The following is a 25012-nucleotide window of genomic DNA, read 5'->3' on the forward strand; positions in this document are numbered from 1 at the left end:
CTTAAGTTAATTCTTAAGTCAGGACCTATAGAACACATTTGAATGACTTCCTGGTTTGAGAATGCTGCTGTGTTTAAGTACTTTTAGAAATGCTGTACTGATACTAAAATAATCTACGCCGATGCAATCTCTTACGAACGTCAGCTCCGAAATTCCCTTCACTCAAATTGTGTAGGTTTTGTGGATTTAATCCTAACAGGTTAAGGCGCTGTCTATTTTTGGGGAAAGCGAGATATTTCTCTGCTTTTCATTCTCCTCTCCGTGAGCTGGAAACTATAATTTCCTCTTTCTACGCCATTGTCGCTGTAGCCATTCATTCTTTCCACTTTGAACATTAAATTGCAAAGTCAAGGAAAAAAATAACAGCTGCAGGCCTTTTTTTTTCGAATATCTTGAAATTCACACCCCAAGCAGCCTTGTAATCAAGGGACACCGAATGTTTCATTGGGTCCTCACAGTTCGCTATTTGTAGGTCATTGGCAATTTTTCAGGTCTCCTTGCTTGGGGAACAAAGTGTTTTAGTCATTTACATTTGTTAACAGATTCAGTGGCCCATCTTACTTACTTACTTGTTTCTTAAATTTGTGTTTTTTTCCAGGGTTAAAAGAGGTCGAATGGATGACATTCAGTCAGTCCATGATATTTAAAATCTGTGATTATTCTAAAAGACTTTGACTTTATTATTGCAGCGGTGGAGTATTTTATTTCCTTAATGTAAAAGACTGTGGTAATTTCGTAACGCTAATTAACAGCTTGCTAATGGTCAATATAGTATATTTTGGGACTTGCTTTCTTTTTTTAAACCCAAGGACAAAGTGAATCTTTTATTTATTTGTCATTATTATGTTCCTATTTAGGATTTGTTTATTGGATCAGTCCTGCGCTCACAGACTGGCTCCAGTGCGAGTCTAGCAAGAGATCCTGGCGTTGTCCTGAGATTGGTGTTACGGTGATGGATAGCACGTGGGAAGAACACCTGTGTGCCAGAAAAGACAAGAGGGAAGGGAGGCAGACAGAAGTGCCATTTGTTGGCGGCTTTGGAAGAGGATGTGTTTCTAATCCTGTCACTTTAAACCCTGTGGAGAGTGTCAGTCTGCTGTAGCAGAGAGTCACGGAGCGGGGAGGGGGTAGCAGTGGTGGCACGTGGAGGGCGGGGGAGGGACAAGGTGTAGGACATATGGTCGTACGTTTTGGCACGGCTCTGCCAACTTCCTGTCCCAGCGATTGGCAGGTCAAGTTCAGGCAGCAATCTCTCCACCCCACTCCCCTTTTCCTTGGCTCAAATCTCAGATGGCAACGGAGGCCCACCGCATCATCACTGTTTTGAAGTCTCGTGCTGTCAGATCACTCCGTCAGAGTTGTGCATCGGAGTTCAGTCATCTGTATCTGGCTTCTTCCACGTCCCCTGAGGTCCCCCTTGTAAATTCCTCTCTTTTTTTTTGCTCCTCAGTCTTCTAAAAATAGATTTAATCCATTGACAAAGTTGGGCAGGAGAAATGGTAACTGGGAGGACATGGGTAAATATAGGCCACTAATAACGGGTTGTTCAGAACTAGCCTGAGAGAGGGGTAGGAGGGGAGTGTTGTTGTCAAAGACATGTTTTAAAAGACAAAATGAACATAAAGTTAGTATTTGTCAGCATAATTAAATCCTTGTGGGATCAGATAATTATCTTGGTAATATTTTGATTAGAAAATGTGTCCTGTTTTGAACATTTGAAACTGCTTTCACATCATTTAGGATAATCACCTAATTTAAAGAACATCATCTTGTCAACCTCTCATTTCGACTTCTGCCAGCAGTTCCTGGTCTATAAAAAAAAATCTGGATTCATTTACGCAATCCTTTAAAATAAGATCATGCAATAATAAAAATTGCTATTCTAATATCAGGCAACATTTTCTTATATTTCAGGTTAGATGAAGAATCGTATTACCTTCCCAATACAAACCCAGTCAAGCTTTGTGGTCACATCTAAGTTTCCCTTCGTTTTAAAGACCTTTTCTATCTCAGTGCCTTTCGGAGCAGCAGGAAGCAGAGCGCTAGCAAAACCCAAGCTTCTTTTTGGAAACTTAAGTATGGTTCATGTAATACCTGACTTTTCAAACAAAATGATACCAGCCTCGCTATCCTGCATTCCTAGTTCCCCGGAGAAGTCTGTAAGATGTGATAAAACAAGACAAGGCTCCTCGGTTGCTGTGCAGAAGGCCCAAACTGACAGAATTCAAAATCGTGGTAACATGGAGTCTCGCTGACTTTCTGCTGAAGGTAATCTCGCTAACCTGTGAAGCAGCAGGCAATTCATTAAAAGACGTGAAAAAAGAGCGAAATCTCGAATTCCCTTAACATTCAACATGCTGGGAAAGTGACAACGTGCGAGAATCACACAACCATTTACCCCAAACTGTCATTCACGCCTTGTTTCTTTTTTAAAAGCCATTCCTGTTACAGACCTATTAATTCACATCCGAGTGCCATTAGTCATTGTGAGATGTTGGTATAGGAGAGTAAAAACAATATAATACACATTTAGCAGTAGCAATGTAATACACATTTTTTCTCTGAAGAATACAATGCCTCTGACAGTCTGAGTTCTTGGAATACAGTGGTGGGTGATTGTCTGTATCCTGTTTTTTTATCAATGTGTGCTTCCATTTTGTTGGCATGTTTTGTGATGCATGTTGAAATTCCTCTCCGGGTCTGTAAACTGTGGATCCAAAGGTGATCAACAGTGTACAAATCCCCCTGTACTCAGCTGTAGAGTTTTTATGGCATTGGTTTGCTCTGTAGAGCTTTGGTGTTTGGAAGTGTAGATGCTTCACATTTGGAGTATATTTGACACCAGTGTAACAGGAAGGAGAGTATAGTGCCCCTACTGGGCAGTAATGGAAGTGTGCCTCTGTGAAACAGGAAATGCACAAGGCGTCTGAGATTTGTTCGTTTCTGACAGCATGAATCCTCTTGTGTGAAGGCCTCCAAAATGTTGGGTCGTTGACTATGAGGAGGTGTGGGGACTCGCACCTCGTAAGAGTTGCAGGGAAGTGTGAGGAGCCGGGAGATATAGCCATCCTCCAGCTTTACTGCATGCTCTGAGTAAACGTTATGACTTGGCGGAGGTGATGTTACAAAAGTGGATTGCCTGGCCCATGAGACTTGATTGAGGTGGGCCCATTAGACGACCTGATGTTTGTTTGTTAGTCTGACTCGTTGAGACAGGAAACAGACTGACTAAGCTAACAGCCTGACCACAGTCCACAAGCTCATAAATTAGAAGAAAAAAAAATCTTATTTCAGAATAAATACGTGTCAGAGAAATCAATTTTCACTTTCCACTGCATTTACATTGATTCGGAAACTTGTCAAGCTAAATCTTAAACTCGTAAAACGCCAACAATATCGAGCATCAGTCTCTAGAAGTAGTATTTCTACATTAATTTGTTCACAAACAGATTAAATACCTGAAATACAATGATTTGTGCAAGAGTAAGGGCACAAACAAAGCAATCCTTCACAAATGCAGGAATGAGGTTTGATAATCCAGACATTGGCTGCCATTGGACTATGGCCACCTTGCTTGAGTCCTGATTGGCTGAGATGATTCTTGTAGGTTAGGGTTAAGGTTATCCTGAATATGATCTTCACCAAAAGAGCAGATTTTTCATGTGTTCTAAGACGGCATTGGTAGAGTTATTGTCAATACCAAGAATTAACTATAGAGGTAGAGTAGGGCTAAAGTGTTTTTCAGGATTTTCTTTTTGCAGGCTTCAACTGGGACAGCTTTTTAAAAGCTGTGCATGAGTCACCCAGCTGTCTTTTTCCATGAGTGCCTTTTATTATTATTATTTTAAATATAATCTTTCAACTCTCAACAGAATTCAATTAACACTTTTCCATTCAGATCTGTAATCTTTAAACAGGAAACCTATCTGTTTCACAGCTGGGAACAGCTCAAGAAATGAAAGAAAAAGAATCTTTGTGCACTGTATATTGATACAAGAATTTTCTTTTTCTAATATTCAGCGTTCTGTGGAGTTTTTCAACTCTCCAGTCTTAAATGTCCAATTTTACCCTTGTCTCATCTCACCTCAACAAATCACACTATAAATAGGCCTCTGAACTCTGCAGTATCTTTTTTCTGAGCTGAGGATTTCTAAATGTCTATCGTATGAAGCAATTCTAAAATAACACTTTAGATTAGGGGCTACAAATTACATGTATAAATGCTTTATAATTTGGATAACATAAATTAAGTATTAACAGTGTAATCAACCAATTACTCACTGACATCCACTAATGTTAATGATGCATTGTTCCCATAGGTTATTCATAACTAGTAATAGATAGTTATTTGAGTAAACTAAGGTTTTTCCTTAAAGTAAATGTCTTCTAAGAAAGCTTGATTTGTTGCTGTCTAGAGTTAATCATGCATTTGTTTGTATATATATATATATATATATATATATATATATATATATATATATATATATATATATAGTAATATTGACTATTACCCGGAAGGGAATTTACCAAGCAAATCTCGGTTCGCTGGAAACCTACACTAGACTTTCAGAGATTAACGATGAAAGTAGAAAAAAACTTCAACTCCCTACACAATGAAATTGTGCTTTATGGTTTATGGGATTTGAATCCTTATAAAACGTATCTCTTACTGAGGACAGAGTGGGGACTGAATTAATGTGTGCTGCATAAATATATGACCTCTTCAATACAATCAAATATGATACTTGTTTATTGTCTATTTGAATAACTGAACATAATCGATTTTACATGTATAATTTTCTTTCTGACGAATTAAGCTGTTCTTCCATCCTTATAGAAGCAAATTATGAATGTCTTCCATTATTAGTTCAGAACATTATCTACAAGACTTGAAACAACAACACCTGATGGCAAGTTTAAATTAAAATCATTCAAAAGCCAAGGGGAAAAAATAGAAAATATGATGGGTGAAAAAAGACGTTTGCCTCTGTTGTCTTTGCTTATCCAGGAATAAAAGCTGATCTATAATTTAAATATGATATTATTTAATTAAAGCATGGGCTGCATTCTCCATATCTATGCTAATTAGTGTTTAACTAGCTTGATTATCTTTAAACGGCTTCTAGCTAGCAGAGAGAGAGATATATGGGGGGGGGGCTTAGGGAGAGAGGAGACCCCCCACTGTGGAAATAATGAAGCTTTTGCAAGTGGCTGTTGCCTGGGCACTTTTATCTTCCCTCGCCGATCGCTCTGCACCAACACCCGCCTGTCAATTATCGAAGGAGCCGCTCATTCACAGAACCCTGCCCTCTGGCCTCGGCACAGATTTCCACCATGTGAAAGAACTGACGCAAAGAAACAGAGCGCTGCCACAGGGCACCGAGGCAGGCTCTGAGAGGAGTCAGCAGGCAAACACTATATATATTTCTCTTTTTAGTGAGAAATTCAAATGTAATGTTAATAAATGGCCTATAAATGCCGCTGCCACTGACATTGTTGAAGGAAAATTAGTAGGCAGGAGCCTGCAGTTCAATTTGAAGACAATTTAAATTGGTCCTGTAACACAACACATTGTTCTTCACTATGACTTCATATATTTGTCATCTCTGGAGACCTGGGTTCCCCCAAAAATGAGTTTGGAGGTCTCTTAATCAGTAGCAGATATGAGTCCGGAGCACGTAGTCTGGTTATAATAAGAGAAGCCAGGAACAGATGTTCCTTCAGAGTAGATAGCGGGAGCGCTTCTTGAACATGTCAGTTGAAATAGCCTGCTGTTCTTGAAATTGCGCTTTGGTTACCTGTCACAGACCTGCTGCAGATCTCTCCAGAACGCTTTCCAATGTAGGAGTGTATCGGATCAGACAGGAACGCAGGGAGGAACAGAGACTCCATTTCAATCTGATATTCACGATATTATGCACTCCTGGTTCCCTGTCCTATTCTAACCCCCACAAATTACAGTGCAAAATAAAAGCACACCAAAAAACCCAGCAAACCAGAATTGAAAAGCAAAAACAAACAAGAACACATTCCCTCACATTCCCAAAGGCAGATGCTTCCCCAAGCCCGATGATCAGAAAACACTCACCACATGACAGCATGCCACGGACTGGCTTCTATCTCAGCCCTGATCTCATCCTCTCCATTCCAGGCTCCATGCCAGGTTTAATCAGGAGCGAGCCCAGATACAAACTCCAGGAACCACATCAAAGACACGTTTCAGCAGTGCGCTCATGTCACACCTTTCAAGACAACTACTCTGTAACCTCTAGACACTGGCACAATGTACACATTCCAGTAGAAGGCTAGGAGTGTGTGTGTGTGTGTGTGTGTGTGTGTGTGTGTGGGGATTCAATTCACAATTCCCATATAGTGCCTTTCACTCCTACATGGTTCAGTCTAGCATCGTCCTGAGGCTCTAACCAGCCAGAGAGATGCAGGATCCATGCGTAGTTAATGACATTGTGGGATGCCTGCCAAACATAGCGTCCAGAAAGGGCAGAGAAGGGAGAGGAGCTCAGATGAGTGACCATGGGCAGAGGGGATGCCAGCGGTGTGGATTTTCATTGACCTCCACTGGATTTAGCAAAGGCAGGGCAGATCGTCTGCGGGAATGACTGGCCGGCGCTGACGGACCCTCAAGTCACTCTGTCAGAGCAACCTCCAGCCCTGTACCCCAGTGAAATTAGTGTATTGCACTGCACTGCATGCAGTGGAAGAGAGAATCATTACACAGAGAGTAGTGGCAGTATGGAACAAACTCACCCCAGCCATGCTGTTGGAGCTGCCATCTTGGGAACACAGTCAAAAACGTAAAGTAGATTAGCAATATATTTTTAAAAACCATGGAGCTCTTTACTACAAAGAAAAATGCTATTAATAACATCATACTAAATATGAACATACGTACACTAATGTCAATTGAAACACCAGCTTTTAAATCTACTATTTGACCTTTTAGCAAGACTTCAAAGCAAATACTGTAGTGTTTACTGTAGTTATTTCTATTGTCATAAGACAAATATACACATTTATTTAGTCCAGCTAAAAGTTATTTAAATAAAGTTTATTATAATGTTTCATATTGGAAACAAACTTTTGTATTTGTTAATATTCTAATAGTATCCTAATGTACAGTAGTTCCGTTTTTAAACTTTTGTTTGTTTTCTTGGGTGCTCATTTGAAGTAATCACTGGGAAACTTCACTAGCATTTACTGTATTATTTCCACCCTTTTATTATTTTCTGGTGGTTTTCAGAGCAAACATGAAATATATTTGAATTATACAATATCTGAAAAGCTAAAGGAACACAGTCCAAGCAACATAAAAATGGTTTGGATGTATATTTGTTATAGTTTAAATGGTGTAGAGTAGTGTATAAATACTGTATATGTTCTCACGTAGTTTTGTATTCCTTGATCCTTCTCGCTTTCAGTTGTAAACTCGAATCAGTTGTAAACTGTTAGAGCAAAGCAAAAATTAAAACTACATTTCTTTTCAGGTTTAATAGCTTTAATACACTAATACACCAGCTATTGAAGATTTCATGTCCTATGTGCTTTACATTATCATGTTCAGAAGCTCAGTTTTAGATTATCCAGAGAAATGCACACATCAGAGCAGGGGTATTGGAGGCCCTGGGATGACATAGTTTAAACATAATTAAACATTACATGAATTAATGCTCACACTTTTTTATTCAGTTTAGTACACCATGGCCACAAATTAGAAACCATAATAAATCATAATTTGTGTGCACAGTTTACAAAATCAGGGTCTCAAATGAAAAAGACGTGCACAAAATTAATTGTGTGTTGAAATTAATTTCAAGTGTAATTTTTTCTCAGTTATGTCATTTCTGGTGCTGTGTACTGGGACACTTCAACTTTAATTGGAGAATGAGTCGGGTTATGTCATTGACTTTCACTTCCAGTACTCCTGTGAGCAATTTGTATTTTTTGTACTTTCTCCTCCATCTGCAGTGTTTAGTGGTTCAATGAGCTTCACACTTCAGCACATGTACCCATGTTTGTTGTTCTTTTAACATATTAAAATAATTAGTGTTTTACAATCAGGCAGTGGAGTACATTCATTTTAAGTATGTTCTGAGTAATGACATCTTTTGGTGAATGTCGCAATTTATTTGACGAGCTTTGACTTTTTGTGTAACTTGAATTTGCACATGTATTGTCCTTTCCTGTTTTCAAAACCCTACCCAGCAGTGTCCTGCAGAGGAATAAGATATTATCAAGGTTTTGAAATGCAGTGCTTGATAGACTTTGTCTCAATTAAGGTGTAGCCATGAAAATACACCAAGAGAGCATAATAAGTATTCCCCGACACTATAACCGATCAGATTATTGTTTTAAATCTCTGAATTCCCTATTGATAGCCATTTGATAGTAAGTTAGTGGTAGGGTGTCAAAATGATTGATTTCAGGGTTTCAGTTTAATCTAAGGATGCCACCACCATCTTGAATCAAGAAAGCAGAACCAAACAGAATATTGTGACTAAGCTCCATTTTTGCTGTACTCCTAACGAACCATAAAGAGTTAAATTTTTTGAGAAATGAAGTATCAGTCTTTTATTTAAGCTTTATCTTCAAATGCCCCTAGTATAGAACAAGCGTAGTTGCATGTCATGATTGGGGGGATGTCGTAATTAGCCATTAGCTGGTGTGTTGATGGCTTTATTATTCTTCAGATCAGTTCCATTTATGGTGCTTGGTTGATATCTTCAGCTTTCTCTGATTTGCAAACAAGTGAGTTGGGTTGCTCAGTTTCCCTGTGAATTTGGCAGGGACCTAATTATAATGAGAAAATGGCCCAATTAAAAATGCCCACTTTCTTATTGTATATCTTGTTATGCCAAAAAGGAAGCTCTGCAGTATTCCACATCCAAGTGTAAATAGAGGAGTTGTCTAACATGCTGCATTACACTTTTTTTTCTTAGCTCATTTACTTCAATGGCAATGCGCACTTTATTTGTTCCCGACTGTTAACTGCACTTCTGCTGAGTGCGAGTCTGTGTGAGGGGGTGGTGTGTGTGTGTGTGTGTTAGGGGGGATGGGGCATGTCTGTCTCTCACGTCGTATGGAGTGATTAGTTACTTGTCTGGCATGAAGGCTTAAGTTTATCAGAAGCGCTAATATAAGCCTTTGACAATCACATATTTGATCTGTGCTGTCGTGGCACTTCAAAGCGGCTCACACTAAAGAGAAAGCCATTTGCCAGAAGAGTTGTCAGCATCCTAATTTCCTTTATTTTCCTCTTCTTGCCTTTATTTGTAACAGAGACAGCAATTTGGAGCTTCCACCTATTTATAAAGAAATTCCAAAAGGACAGTGCTTTGCTTGCTTTAGTTGAACTTCAGTGCTATGATCTTTGGTCATAAAACAGCCATTAATCAAGCTCTTTTTATAGACTAAAAACTACAGAGCACGTCTTGCCTAGCCTTTGTGTAGTTAAGCAGATACCTTTGGATTTGAAACAGGTTATATCTGACCTTGACTCTGGCCTTCCCTTAATTGGTCGTCTGTCTGGAGTGCCGCGTCCCTGGAGCGATCTGATTGGCAGATTGAGAGTGCCTTGGAATTCCTCTTTCTTATTGGATAGGCTATCAGTCACATGGTCAGATGGATTAGTCACCTCCACCATCCATGCAGTCATCCATGACCGAATAGAAGGCTGTTCTTGAAGCTCAGGTTTAGACTTGTCGTGCTTTTGGTTATTTGTGTGTTTTTTTTACATTTGAGTCACCTGAAGCCACTTAAAGGCCTGGTGTATGCTTATTAATGTTTAAACAAATAAATATTATATATATATATATATATATATATAATCTGGTGGAAAATTGGCCTTTGTTGTGACCCTTGACTACCAAACAAACTACCACCTATTGCCTCATATATTACTTCCCCAATCAAGCTATTACACTATTACACTAGGAAGTGAGGTCTGATCATTATAAAGGCAAAATGGAAATGATAAAATGTCTTCTTCAGCACAACCACAAGGGGCAACATCTCTGTTATGGCTATGTGCGCATATAGTTCAGTGATTGAGAGCACAGATTTAGCTAATTGTTCTTAATGCATTAACAATGTAATAAGCTATGAGTGGTTATGGTCCTGTTGCTCTCAGCTCGAGGTGATGTAATGAGGTATATGGGCCATTTTTGTTAAGTTTTATTTAGTTGTTTTTGTTGCATCTCATACTATTACAGTTTGCATTGCCTGTGTTGCCACCCAGTGGGCAAAAGTCTTACTAAAAGATAAGTGCAGATAAGTACTGTAATACATTCCTACAGTCGTCTTTACATGAAATCTCATTCTGTTGCTTTAGAAACCTCTTTCTTGTGTTAACTATGGAACGAAAGAAGGGGATTATAAACACAGAAGCTGTGACATTGGTTCATGGCTTTATTTCATGATGATGATGTTTATTAAGTGGAAACATTCCCCACGTAGACAGCTGAATTGACTTACTAAGGGAATTCGTGAGCACTCATTCTCTAGATGTTTTATGCCGGGCAGCAGCAGTTCATGTTGGGAGTAAATGATACTGCTGGTGTGAAAACGACTCTGCAGACTTGGAATCTCCAGCTGCTGCGCTGAAGACCACTGACCTCCTCTTGTACCCTGACAGAATTGCTTCTCCTAACGCTTCTTTGTGGATGCTTTAGTTATTTCTCAGCCTTTCTTGCCCCCATTTTATATCCACTAGTTTTTCCACTCTGTGCCCGACACTCCTATTGCAGTACAGCACAATGAGATGAGATGAACTCCACTCACAAATGCTGTAGCCCCCAGGCAGCTGCTCTTCTCACACTCGCAGTCCTGGAATGCAGACTGTAGACAGCAGTGACAACTGGAGGCTACCCAGAGTTCCTTGCTGCTGAGAGGACAGATCTTAGCATCAGTCTTGGAGCTCAGTTGACACAGATCAGAATTGTTCTCACCCCCAACCCCCCTGCAGTAATGCACTTAATTGAAGTTGCTCCTTCGCTGGTTTTGTTCTCAAACTCTGGTCCTGGACACCCCAGTCTTTCAGGGATTGTAGGTTTCCTCAAACTGAGGCCAAAGTTCATTTTCAGCTTCCCAAAAAACAGGGGCTGTTGATGGATTATCTTATTACTGAACTGAATGCATATGCAACTATGTTGTTAGCTTACGTCCGACTTGTAGAAGGTACATTTTAACATGGCATGGTTCTGACATCCTTAGACCGCTGGTACTGCTGCTACCTTGGTCAGTTTGTGTTACTGCAACCAACAAAGACACACTGATGCAACACAATGCTGTAAAATGTGAACGTACACTTGGAAAAGTGTAAATGTAGAAAAATGACGCTCAAACCAAAGGCCTGAGGAGGAAGTGGAAAATGCCACGTGTCTACAAGCTAATGGATGTAGAGCAACCTGGGTCCCCTCTGGCTGGCGTTGAGGATTGTAACACAGGCATATTAAGGATTACCTCGGCACAATGCATTTATTAACAATGCCTCCGTTTCATTGAGGTACCCTGTCCCGACGCTCTGTTCACATTTCATTAAGCTGACATCATCTCTGTGGTGCTGCTTGCAATTTACACGCACCTCTCCCCTTTGTGTTTGAAAAGCCGTTTCGGAAGCTGTGTAGGCCAATCTGAGCTACGGAGCATTTCCTGTATTGCCTGAACGCTACTTCTACCAGGAAGGAGTGGGAGGCAGTGGGGATGTGTGGGGTGGGGGCGGGGGTCCGCACAGGGAACTATGTCTGACAGGAAATTGGTGCATTAAGGAATAGGTTTTTTGTTAGGCTGTTGCACGTTCTGTACATCGACCCTACACAACACCCAATAAGTTAGAACATGGCCACAGTAATGACAGGCTTCCAAAAATAGCCATATGTATTTACAGACTTGTTTAGGGCATTTTTCATTTCTTTGGGCACTTCCTGGCAAGTTTATAGATGTACAAGACTCTCAAGATGGCAATTTGCTTCAGTGTCTTTGAGGATGCGGTCTGAGTGATAACTCTAGCAGTTTTCAATTGATTACAATATTGTGTATCAGTAACTTATTTCCTTAACAACAACTAAACTACTAGTACAGTTACTGCTACTACTACTACTACTAATAATAATTATGCGTGGGTGACAGATAGCACTGAATATTTGTCAACAGACAGCTTAAATGTCCTGCACATAAAACAAAATGACAAAAAGGACAATTGACTGCTGTGACTTTCCTCCTTTCAAGATATCATTGCTCGGATGTTTGGTCATGTCTCCTAATTGCCCTTATGTTTAGCTAAGCTCGCTTTATAGCAGGGCCCTTCCTGCTGCCCCAACCACTCTGTCTCTTGTTTCAGAACGAAGGTGGCGGCGTGCCTCATAGGAAATAATTTATGTAGTGTTTATCGCTTTGCTCCGAATTCCCAGGACAAGGCTGTGCGTTCCTGCCAGGTTGGACTGCCTGGAATCTCCCACAAAGGGGGCTTGTGTTGCGAGTGAAAGGGCTATTTTGTCTGCTTTAGAAGAGGCTCATGTACATTGGACTGCCTGTGTGGAGCTAAAGTTCCAGCACTTATTGGCCACCATATCCTCCGCTGAGTTCAGCTGTGTCAGACCAGATGTCTCCTTTTTAAGACCCATAATCCCCTTAGTGATGCCCTCTCCTCGTGCTGTGATGAACAGAGATGAGGGTCAGTGGGGGGTCTGGAGGGAGGATGGATGTTGCACTGTTGCCAGATTGCACCCCCCCAAAAAAAAATCTATCAAGACAGAGCTGCTTGGTACAGTAGATCCTGAACACAATATGCAACACTTCTTTGATTCTCACAAAAAGCACTCTGAGGGATTCGGAGACAGTTGAGTAATTACTTAACAGCAGTTTTTAAGGGGAAGGTGTTTTGGTAACACTTGAAGGATGTGAAGGATTTATTTGTAGAGCAGTGAGCCACAAGCCAGTGATCACATGTGAGGAAGCATTGATTTTGCTCCAGTCGTCCTGAATGTCTCAGAAGTGGGACTCACACAGTGAAAACCTCTGCTTGAAGGCAGGGGTGGGGCGTGACTTTTTTTCCAAGTAGGACGAAGGGAAGAGAAATTAAATACGACTCTCACTTGGGTTGACTTGGGTGGTTAGATTTCCAACTGAAAATTATATATGTCTGATTGGATCACATATTTTTTACGATCTGGGGTGGTGTCTCCCCTTCCCCCAACCCTCCATTGCTCCGCTTCAGCTTGAAGGCATGGTCAAGCCCTATACCCAGACAGTGCCTGTTCCAGAATGGGTTGTCATAGCCAACTAGGACTGGGATTCCTTATAGGGTGGCACACAACTGGCATCATGCCATCTGTTCATGCACTTTTACCTTACATTTGTTCAGAGGGACATTAATGTTGGATAGAGGTGAACATTGTATCAGAGGATTTGAAATTAGTTAATAAAACTCCCTGCTAGTAACATCTAACCAAACAAAACAACAAAATATTTCCTTCCCAAGGCTATATGTTCAGACACTTGAGAAATACATTTTTTTTAATTTATATGACATCTGTGCTATTTATGGTCATAAATCATCTCAGCTCAAAGATGACAGCAAAATATTTCCTTTATATGGACATGATTTCTGGCTAACAAAGGCAAGGGAGTGTGTGCCGGAGGTCGGGGGGGGCTGGGGAATGGGGCGCAGGCTGCTCTGTGTGTTCTCAGTCTTATCAAGCAGCACAATCGTAAACTTCCCACAACCGTCTGTAGGAGAATTGTTTATACATCACAGAAACTCGTGCCTGAACAAATAAAGACGGCACGCATATTTGTGTTGGTAAAGTAAACCATTGAGATGTAAACCACCTACCTGGCATCAAGCGGAAGTCTATAGTCTTCCATTAAACTGATGCTTGCATTCTTTTCTTTTCTTTAAAAATAAAATTCTCTTATGACCGGAAAGAATATAAATGGATTTTTGTGCCAGCATTTTTTGTCTTGATCTTTTACAAAAGGACACACACGCACACTCAAACACACAACACTCCAGTAAAAATAATAATAATAATGCCATTCATAACAGATTGTTTTGGGGGGAGTTGAATGGTCAAACAAGGCCAGATTCTGCCCAGTAAAAACATACTGGAAATGTGGGTAAAGGCTGTGAAAGACAATAAATGATTTTTTTACAAACAACTGAAATATAAACACTTTGAAAACCTCTAAAGAAAACAATAAAGACAAGAAAGAAAGGAGCTAAAGTTTAAACAAATTCAAAATTCAGATTGGAAAACTTTAAGCTTTAATCAAATAAAATAATACAATAATTATTGTATGAATTCTGCTATCCTATAAAACACAGCTTCCTTAATTGTTTAATAAATACTGGTAGTGTCCCTTATAGGTGTCTAATTAGCTGATTGACCAAGAAGTGACCAAGGAATTAAACTGAAACACTGGTTGGCAGAACTCCAGCCATGCATCAGGGCAGGAGAGCATACAATGCCTTTATATACCAATCCTAAGCATATTTAATGCCATATTTCCCTCTCCCTCTCTAGGTATCTTGTTTTTTTCATTGTTTGAAGTAAACGCTGGTATTAAACCAACTGACCAGTATATTGTTCTCAAAAGCCACAGTGTTTGCAGTCACTCGTCCCTGCAGTCCGTCCATTTTGTAAATTCTCGACTCTGTGATTGTGTGCTGCACAGGTCTTTAGCCAAGGCAGCTCACATGGTTGACCAGAATCATAAATACAGTACTTTACATAAGTACAACATTACATCTACTTCACATGTGCAGTTGTGGCCCGAACAGGAAATGAAAAACACAACTAGAATGACACAGCTGGTAAACAAACATGAATCACTAACAAACTTTTCATTTGTATCTGTCAGAATGGGTAATTTCCCCCTAAGGGCTCTCAATTGCAATCATCTGCAAAAAGAAAAAGAGAAGACTGTTACACAGTATGACTTTAACCTGGTCATGCAAATTGTACACACATGTGGTGTCAAGTGTTTGGCATCTACTGGAGTGGCAGTTAAAGGGTCGAGAAGGTCAGGTTTCCACTGTGAATCGAAATTATAGATTGAGTTGTCGGTTAATAGTGTGAATCGTACACCATCTCCTCAATTAAAAAAAGAAAAGCTGTTACAGGCTCTGAAATTTGCCGTACATTAATATTAATAGACATTTGTTTATTTAAATAAAATGATGCAAACATGAGCAAGAAAAAGCTCAGTGGCATCCCTCATAGAGAACAAATAAATAAATAACATAAAATAAAATATGGATGACAGGAAGTCATTTAGATGGAGATATACGTTTTTTTTCCCCCTCCCTGGAGAAAATGAGCAAATCAAAATGCTTAAACACATACCATCCATAACAGCGGGTGCTCAGTCACACCATCGTGAAAGAAATCTGGCTGCGCAGAAGGGGTTTGGCACGGGTACAAGCAGGCTTACTGGCTGTGAACCACAACGCTCTGTGTGTGGATAAAGTCAATAACGCAACAGCACCAACGTGCAGGAAACCGTAACTCTAGTGACATAGTGTGATACGGAGTTAGGTGGTCTAACAAACTGCAGGCTTTGGTGGCCACCTGTGTGACAAGTGACGCGGTGCAAAACTACAGTGCAAGAGGCCGTGCGAGTGAGCAGAGCAAAAGAAAAGGTGCTGTTTTAAATTACAGTTCACTTGAACTAGGGTGATGAACAATCGTGAGTCTGAGATTTGCAGCAGAAGAAAGAGTTTACCCAGAAAGGGCTCGTGATCTGAAAGAGGATAGAGACGGTTCATCTGGTCTACAGGACATTTCAAATACAATTCCCTTAGCCTGTGAGTGTGGCGTTAACTCTGCGCCATCTCACAAATAACGCTCTCTCTAACTCCACAGAGCCCTTTTTTCCTCTCTTTTGCATTTCATTAAGGCTGTTTTGAATGATATAAGTATGCAAATATCTATCGTGCCTTATGTCAGAGAGTGTGCCCACAAAATGAGTCCAAAGACCTTTAAACAATTAATATAAAATAGAATACTTCTGTCAGCTGCGATGTAAAGAAAGTGGCGTTGAGCCCCTGAAAATCCTGCGTTTTCCCTAATTGTGTTGAAGATTGTGCAGTTAAGTGGTGTTCAAGACAAGGTCGTTGAAATAAACGTTGGATTGATTTTTAATGATGGTGGCAGCCTCAAATAGCAAATCTATATGAGCAGAATTATGTTGCTGCAGGGATAATATCACACAGCACAATCCTTATCATTTCTTCAGTGCAATGTTCTTCTTCCATATGGTAAAAGCAGAAAAGAAATGGAGAAATTAATACATTCATAAATGTGTGCCTTTTGATATGAATCTGTTAGGTGCTTTGGAAGCAGCAATATAAAATACTGGCCATTTAAACTAAAGCCTTTCTATTAAATGATAACTATCCCACAAATCTGATTGCTTCACAATGTTCAATTTTATGTTCCCAACCTGCTGAAAGTGCATAGCCCTACCTTGATGAATTTTAAACTCCTTTGAAGTCAATGTATGCAGAAAACACAAGGGTCAATTTTAATACCTTACTTCCCTTTGGCACGCATGTATCAGAAAAACGAGTCCCTCAACTGAATACTGGCGAAGATATGTCACATGATAGTTTTATGATTTATAATTGAAAAGAATAGGAATAATAGGAACTCTAGAAAAGAAAAGCATATTTATTTAAAAGAGCTCAACTAGAGCATGGGACGATAGTTACTATGGATATTGAGTTATTTAAAACAATATGTTCTAATTGGAAAAAATAATAATATTTTATTCTAATTTAAATCCTTTATTTCCATACCGTTTTGCTAGAGGAAAGAAACAACCCCTTTTTGTAACTTGGTCATTTGCATTTCCATAGCTGTTTCAAAACCGGTCCTTTAAAATCACAAGGGTGTAGAATATGAAACAAAACCTAGTATATATATATATATATATATATATATATATATATATATATATATATATATATATAATGGTTTAACACTTTAAATCCTGTTAAATGTGTTGTGTGTTGTTCATTTGAATGTGCAGTCTATCCTATTTCACATCCTTTTTTCTGAAAAAGCAAACTGAAATCTGTAAGTTAACCCTCCCAGTGCTGCAAAACGAAGCCTGCCAGATAAAGCTTTATTAAAAATGTCTTATCGTGTAGTGTGACTATATAAGTGGTTTTAACAGTAAAATAAGCCTCAAAACCGATTTACTGTATCTCTAATTCAGATGTTTAACACAAATAAACAAAGAAAAATTGTGTTTTTTTCCTGTTTTTTTTAAAGCCAATTTAAAACCCACTCATTGCATTCTTAATCTCTTTCAACTGGAACCAACTCCTCTAATAATCCTATTAGTAATGCTGGCTTCTCTGTGCTCTCTGAGGACACAGCGTTCAAACTAGTCACAAAATTTAAAAAGAAAGCTCTCCTTGGTGTTGATGGATTCATTACCTGAGATAGAAATGTGTGAGAAACCTTTTGGAGGGTTTCACTAATCACCCTCCTAATGCTGTCTGGATTTCCATTGTTTACATACCCTGTGCAGGGACCCCAGGGATCGGGCCAGGCATCTAGGCCTCAAAATGGCTCCTTGGCCTTTTTGTTTGACTAGAAATCATTATTTTGTGGGAAGAGCTTACAGGCTTTTTCGATAGAGGCCACCCCGTGGGATATCTGTTTCATATCCAGAAGAGGCCTATTTTGCTTCCCTTTTGGCCCTTTACATTTTTCGACACTAAAGAGTCAAAACGGGAAACAAAGAAATGGAAACAGCCTAAAGAAATAACAATCCAACTGCCATGCTAAACATTCCCCTGCGAGAGACAATGTGAATACTAGAAATATGTTATTGTCTGCTAGAGTCAGTTTACAGTACATGCATGTATCATTTATATATATACTGCCACTTGATTTGATTTGTGAAGCTGAAATATAGGCTCTGTGGATGACTTTGAAGAGCTGTCAGAAGATGATCCTTTGTGAGGCTGTCAGCCCCTATAATACTGGACGTGGGCTGATTTGTATTTTGTGTAAATCCTGTCGGCCCACAGCAGTCACAAGCCATTGATCAGAAGCGAAGAGGTTAAGACGACTGGCCTACCTTGGGTCGTGAGCGCTTTTGAAAGATTGGGAACCGGGCAGATGGTTAGAGGGTCAAGGATCGAAGTGATTTTGACAACGTGTGACTGTGCAGAAAGTTTTTTTTTTTTCCCTCAGTCTGGGAGGCCAACGTTAATCTCCAAGATATATTTTTAAATATGTGCGGCTAACAAATAATGACTAGTACATTAGCCAGGTCTGGGGGGATTTTCTTTCTTTCTTTCATGGGATCCAGTTAATCATGACAGAAATGATAGGACTACACTACATTGTCTAGCGCAGACCACTGTAGTATTGCAAATGTCAAGCACGGACAGAAGGTCCAAAGTTGGTTATAAATAAAGTTTTATTACGATGTGCTGAAACAGGTTCCCTCAACTCAAGTATGTAATGACGGGAATGTACTTCATATGAAGTATTCCCTTGTGAGGGATGCTGCAGTAGATTATTAAAAGCATTGGGCTAAACTGGGAGTGACATTTAGAATTGGAACTGGAAAGGAACGCGCTTGGGTGAAAAGTGTGCTAAATCATACAGTCCCATGATGCACTGGGGTGAGTCAAGGGCACTTAGATACTGAGAGAGTGGATATCGTGCCCATTAAAGACATAAGCATCTTTACAGATGCAGGATCATTATAAAATCATTGATAAAAAATCATGTACTAGTAATGAGCCTCATATTGCGTTTATTACAACACACACTTGGGTTGCAGTTTCTTCAGTTGTTTTGTTTTTTAATGTTTGCTTTTACACTGACTGAACTTTTGACCCTGAACTAAAGCCACAGGGGAAATCAAGAGGGGAAACAACTAAAAACAATGTCCAAATCATGTAAATACTTTAGTTAATAATATTTATTATAATAATAATTTATTTTCCATCCAGAAAAGCTAGTATGTGATGTTATATGTTATATAAATGTTATATGTAAATGTTATATCTTATCTAAAGTACCGAGCAATAAGTAACAGGATCCTAACTAATGCTGAGTTATTCAACCCACCTCGCTTATCTTTATTAAGCCAAGAAACTCATCAGACAGGCTCCTGAGAGACAGCAGCCACATAACAGAGGTCTCTCAGGAGCCTGTCTGATGAGTTTCTTGGCTTTCCGAGTGTGCAACACATTCCCACCTTGTGCCTCCGAACTCCTACCGTCTGTCCTGTCTCTCCATGCACTTCATTGCTTCTGGTCTGGATCTCTGTTCACTTGGAAGTCTTTGTTTGGACTGACTTTTCATTCTGCCGAATACCTGAGACTTCTTCTGGGCTCTCCTTGGTTCATGTGGAGTTGATTAAGCTATTCATTTTTCGAAGTGCAGCGTGCTACTAGAATCTCTTGTTTGTTGCTAGACTTCACATACTTGAGCCAGTTGATCTGACTGTGAAGTGAAACACACACCTTGACATTATTGTATCACACGTATCATTATTGTTTAGACACAAACACCCCAGGCAATGCTGACCATGTTCCTTGCCCACACGTTTAATATCAAGTATATACACTTATTTAAGACAATAAACAGTGGCAAGTCATAAATATTCATGACAGTAGAAATCCTCAGGCATATTGACATCCCAGGTTACAATGAATCTGTATTTGTTGAACTGCAAACTGTCAAGCTAAACATCACGTCTTTAATATCCATTTAAACAGAATATTTACAGTAGGAAGAAGCCAGGGGATAGGGGTTTTACAGCTGTGGCATGAATTTCCACAGTTACGCAAGTTTTAAGACACTGGAATAAAATAAATACATGTATGGGTCAGACAACAGACAGACAACGCCACAAAAATTACACTTAGGGAGGATTTGAATCCACTCAATGCCAAACCAATGTGAACGGGTTAGCGGTTGATAAAGATGATTGATGTGTTATCTTTGCTTTACATTTGTGAGGTTAAAGTTGCATTATCAGAAGGTTGTAAGGTTGTATGTCCATTATTTTCACTAACCTTGCAGTTTCTTATAGAAAACCTAGCCCTAGTGTTTCAAAAACATATTTGGTATTGCATCCCTCTCAGTTAAAGATACTGAAACGATGGAGCGCAATTTGACATTTTTACACTCTGAAAACAACGACCTCCCATCTAATTTTAAACACAAACCTATTTCCAAACACTGCAGCTACTGTTCTTATATTCAGCATTCGATCTGCCAAGGTGTATTATTGCATACTTTAATTCATGTTCTGTATTGTGTAAAAAGCTGTGATAAATGAGAATTATTGTTCTTGTAGTGTACAGTTAGACATTGTTATGTGTAGATTTCAATAAAATAATATTGGGCTTATTGTCAATTTTTTTTGTATGTAGGCAAAGATCATGCCAACCTGCTATATATGGTTCCTATGTCATATCTTGGAACTTGAAATCCCCTCCATTCTGCAGGAAAAAAAACGACATTCCTAAAATGTGCAATGACCGCACACCCCCAAAATGTGAAACTAAAACCAAGACAATGAATCTCAAACATCTTAAATCATCACTCTTAAAAAATGTGTAGAATTCCTCACATTAAATATGTGTTAATAATACTGTGACATATTTTGTATAGGGTGCTCACTTTTGTGTAATTTCATTTCAAATGTGTTCAAATGTGTTCAGCTAAATTAGCATCCTTTTTAAGAAGATGAATACATGGTTTTGACAGGTAGGGTTCTTTTCATTGAAACCTTTTTTTGCTGTTGTTTATATCTATATCTGTATATATACAATATTCCAACACATTGTCTGTGTTAAGATGAACGCAACTTGTGCTGTCCTTAAACTAATTTTGTTTGACTTTGAACACATTTGTTCATATTTTTTGCTTACTATAAAATAAACTTTACATTATAATAATAGTAGATGATCAATAAACACTTCTCAAAGTCTCCTACCTAGCTTCTCCATTATGACAATAAGGTCAAATTCATTGTTTTGTGGAGCCCTTATTACCAGGTACTTCAGAGAAAGAAAGCAAAACTCTAAATAAAAGACAGACCACTACACAGAAGCACAAATGTTTACACCTTAGATTTAAAAGATTCCCAGGCTTCAGCATTTTAAATATAGTCTGCAAAAGGGCTCCAAAAGTGAGGCATGTAGCAGCTAAATTCCCTGGGTCGTGGTGATTGATAAAACCTTGCACCAGCAGCACAACACATTTCTGTGATCGTAAGCATCAGGAAGGAGCATGTGGAATTGATAGGAGATCCAGATAAGAATGACATTAATTCAAAATCTGAGTGGTAACCAGTGCAGGGATGCAAGCAGCAGGGTAATCAGAGCTTCATGTGTCTATTGTGTACAAGCTGGAACCTACTAAGATTTTATGCCAGGTAAACAGAGAGTAACAATAGTTCAGAAGGGAGGTAAGAAAAGCCTGGCAAACCTATCAAAGCTGAAACTAAACTGTCAATGTTTTGTAATTATAAAATGCCATGCTAACCCATGCAGAGCATACATTTTTAATATATATTAGAAATGTGTGATCATTCTATTTTTCATATGGGCCCCTTTTGGGATATATGGGATTTATTTTCAATATATTTTGTCTGAAATCCATACATTTATTTTATAAATTGAAAATATTTTGTAGGAATTAATCTCAACATATATTTTCAAACTGTAAATTATTTGGATTAGAGACTAAAATAGAGAATAACAGATTACAATACATCCCATGTATTAAATACACAAAAAGGGTCACACATTTCTATCCTCCTGTAGTGCAATTGTCAGATTTAGCTGTTTAAAAAGGTTTTAAAGAGAGCTCAGTCTTCTCTCAGACATTCTCCTATCCACTCACCACCCATCCCATTAGGATGGCAAATGGGAGAGATTAAGGTGTAGTGGTTTTATGGTTATATGTAATGGTGGGATATGATCTAAACTCCCTAAAAATAACCTTAGCTGTATTTAAAGAAAACTAAAAGTTTTTATGACCCAGTAATATGAATCATTTTGTAATATTGGTATTTAGAGATATGCAAACCACAGAAACGTTTGCATCGGCTGAGTGGTCCGTGGGAAACACTGCCCTGGTGTGAAGAACAATGGGAATGATTTAGTATGACCATGTTAAAGATTACAAATTGCTAATAGAGATTTGCTGAAGCAGTGTCTGGCAGGGAATCGCAGTGTGCTCTAAGGCAGAGCATTATTTCAGCAACACAGACCCAACTGTAACTGGACAATTTCAGTGCATGCACAGTGTTTGGAGTCTGTATGCTGCTGTGAAACAAGGCAAGTAGTTCTTACCACCAGGGCTGTAATCCTACTGCGATCTGGCAGCAAGCAGGATAAAATAATGCCATTGCTTGCTGTCTTCTACAGGAAGGGAAGGAAACAATTAAGTATTGAATGTTTAGTAACATGTAGGAGATTTGCTTAAAGTTTTTGTGATTTTTCTTCTGCTCCCCACATACAATGTAATGATGTTTGGAGTACAAGAATAAGGAAATACAGAGATCCCACTTTCAATACTTGGAAATCCCTAAAACCATTACAGCCACATTCAGAGTTCCAAATCCACAGTCTACAACATGTGAAAGCCAGTATTATTTTTTTCTCCTCTTCTCAATCACCAGCATTCTTCAGGAAAGCCCTTTAGGGGTTTTCACTCCACAGGCTGAAGGAAAAAAAGGAATTGATGTGCCTTGTGTAGCTTCAGCCCTTCACAAAGAAGCTCTTATGGAGAAAGATCTAGCACAATTGTGTCCAGGAACAAGGACGTTGGAGCTGTGTGCTGGCGACATCTCCAGTTGATCTTTTGACCCTGGCCGCCAGAGGTTGAGGGATGTCACCAGCACTTGGTGAGGGGTGCCAGAGATGGCCTGCTCTTGCGTCCTGGGCTGAATATGTCCCGGGCTTCTGCTTCTAGCCTGACGCCTGGGACCTTGAAGACGGATGTGGCTACAAACACAAAGAGAAACACAAAGAGAAGGGTTTCATCATTGTCAGTGTTTTCCCTCCATACTCTACCTATCTGGAACGGGCAGCAATAAGAGTCCCATTGCGTAGCACTCCCAGATTGTCCAAGTCGCAGGCTGCTGTATATCAGCCAATACCTGGTACTGGTTATTTCATGCTGGTTAGCTTATGTGGAGATAAGTTGCATAGCAGAGAAGTTCATGTAGAGTTTATGTAACAGTTCCAAATGCTTTTCTGTTTCGGCACTGTCATTCGAAAGGTGCATACAGCTGGTAGAACCTGAGGTGGATCAAAGTGGCAGTGGCAATCTGATTTCCATGAATCTTCAGTTATTAATCTCTGGTACACAGCAGTATGAGGAGAGCCGAGCCGAGCTTAAGGCCACTAAATCCCAGCAGTGCTCGGATAATTGCACAGCAGCCTGCAGGGCAATCCTGGTCACAGTCAATTAGGTTCAATCCAGGGCTGACCGGACGATGGGGCCCAACCTGTGACATGGCTCTTTGGAGCACCCATGCATCTTCTGGTTGGTTCATTAAGAGAATTAATGTGGAACAAAGCCAATTTTAAGCTATTTTATTTCAGTTTCAGAGTTCAATTGAGTCATTTTGAACTCAGAGAAGATATGTCACGAGAGGGCTGAGGATCTCTGCTCTTCAATTTCTCAATGCATTGAGCAAACATTTTCAATTATTCCTTTATTTTCCTTTTCTTGTGAAACCATCCAATGTGAAATTGCATTGCATTCTCTGCTCTACCTTTCAACTGGATTTTTTTGTATTTGTGCTTGTGTTTATTAACCAGTGCATAACTGTAAGAACTGCACCACAAGCAGACATATTTGCTAATAAAACCAATAGTGTTTCACAGGGTATCTGATATAGATAGATAATTAGTGAAATAAATCTGTATCTGTATATCTATATATCTATCTATCATTTTTCTTTTCAACTGACTTTTCAGCTGTACATAAATGGTGATTTAAACAATAAAATGTCATTGACAATGTCAACAAATGCCACTAACCATACCCTAGAAAATTCACCTGGAAAGAAATGGTATATAACAGTAGGGGAATTAGGAAATGAAGGAATCATTAGAGAATGAAAGTTATAGACAGTAAGTCAAAGTAAGGAAAGGTTAAGAAAAGTAAACGTATTATAAGCATCAGGTTTCTCAGGCCAGACTTACTAGCAAACATGATTGTATCCACATTTTATGGATCATCTCAAGCCTAAATCACACTGCTGTTTATTTTATTTTCAATTGCCAGCCAGTGTATTAAATAGTCTCACAATGGTGTATTAAGTGATCCTCATCTGCTTTTATATCCTTTATAGCTTTTCACAAAACAAAGATCCAATATCTTTCATGATTACTACTAATGGAGCTTTATGTGGCATATCTTTTTTTATTTTCCTTTTGTTGCAAAATGCATTAGACTCTTCCATCTGCTAAACATGCTTCACTAATTAGCCTAATAATGACTTTAGGGCATCTTCACTGCAGCCCTCCTGATACAAATACGGACAGACCAAAATGTGACTCAATCTAACAACTTCAGTTAAGTCTCGTTGCCCAGACGTGCTCTTGTGAGTAGTTAAGCGTTAAGATTTTCTGGCTCAAACTGGCAGTAAATGCAAAGTCGATCCAAAGGAAAATTGGGCCACACACACATTTCTTGCAAAATGTTAAAGTCATGGGTAAATGAAAAACACCCATTAGGCAGATATTAATTACAAAAAATGATAATTCCTGAAGGTACATTATTGATAGTCTCAGTCTTAGTCATGCATTAGGCATGTTGACCACTTCCTCTGCTCTCCTAGAGGAGTCGGTGATCATTTCTGACTTGTCCAGCACAAACACTTCAACTAAAAATTAAAAATTCACAAGTGTATTCTCCCCCTGTGGCAACAAGAAGAAATTAACTCACAAGTGCGGAAAATAAATCAACACGTCCATGGAATGGAAACTTATAGCAAA

At 39.2% G+C, this 25012-nt stretch overlaps 1 protein-coding gene across 1 annotated transcript in view; it reads right to left on the reverse strand.

The window, feature by feature from the left end:
* Positions 1–19570: 19570 nt before the first annotated feature.
* The window catches only part of cdk15 (cyclin-dependent kinase 15), an 86091-nt gene continuing 80649 nt past the window's right edge, over positions 19571–25012 (reverse strand). Inside the window, exon 14 of the mRNA XM_066688167.1 lies at positions 19571–23008. Within this exon, the coding sequence (XP_066544264.1) occupies positions 22896–23008 (113 nt within the window). The 3' untranslated portion in view covers positions 19571–22895. The remainder of the gene's footprint in view (positions 23009–25012) is intronic.

Source organism: Amia ocellicauda, chromosome 16, assembly GCF_036373705.1.
Source record: "Amia ocellicauda isolate fAmiCal2 chromosome 16, fAmiCal2.hap1, whole genome shotgun sequence".
NCBI classification, from domain to species: domain Eukaryota; kingdom Metazoa; phylum Chordata; class Actinopteri; order Amiiformes; family Amiidae; genus Amia; species Amia ocellicauda.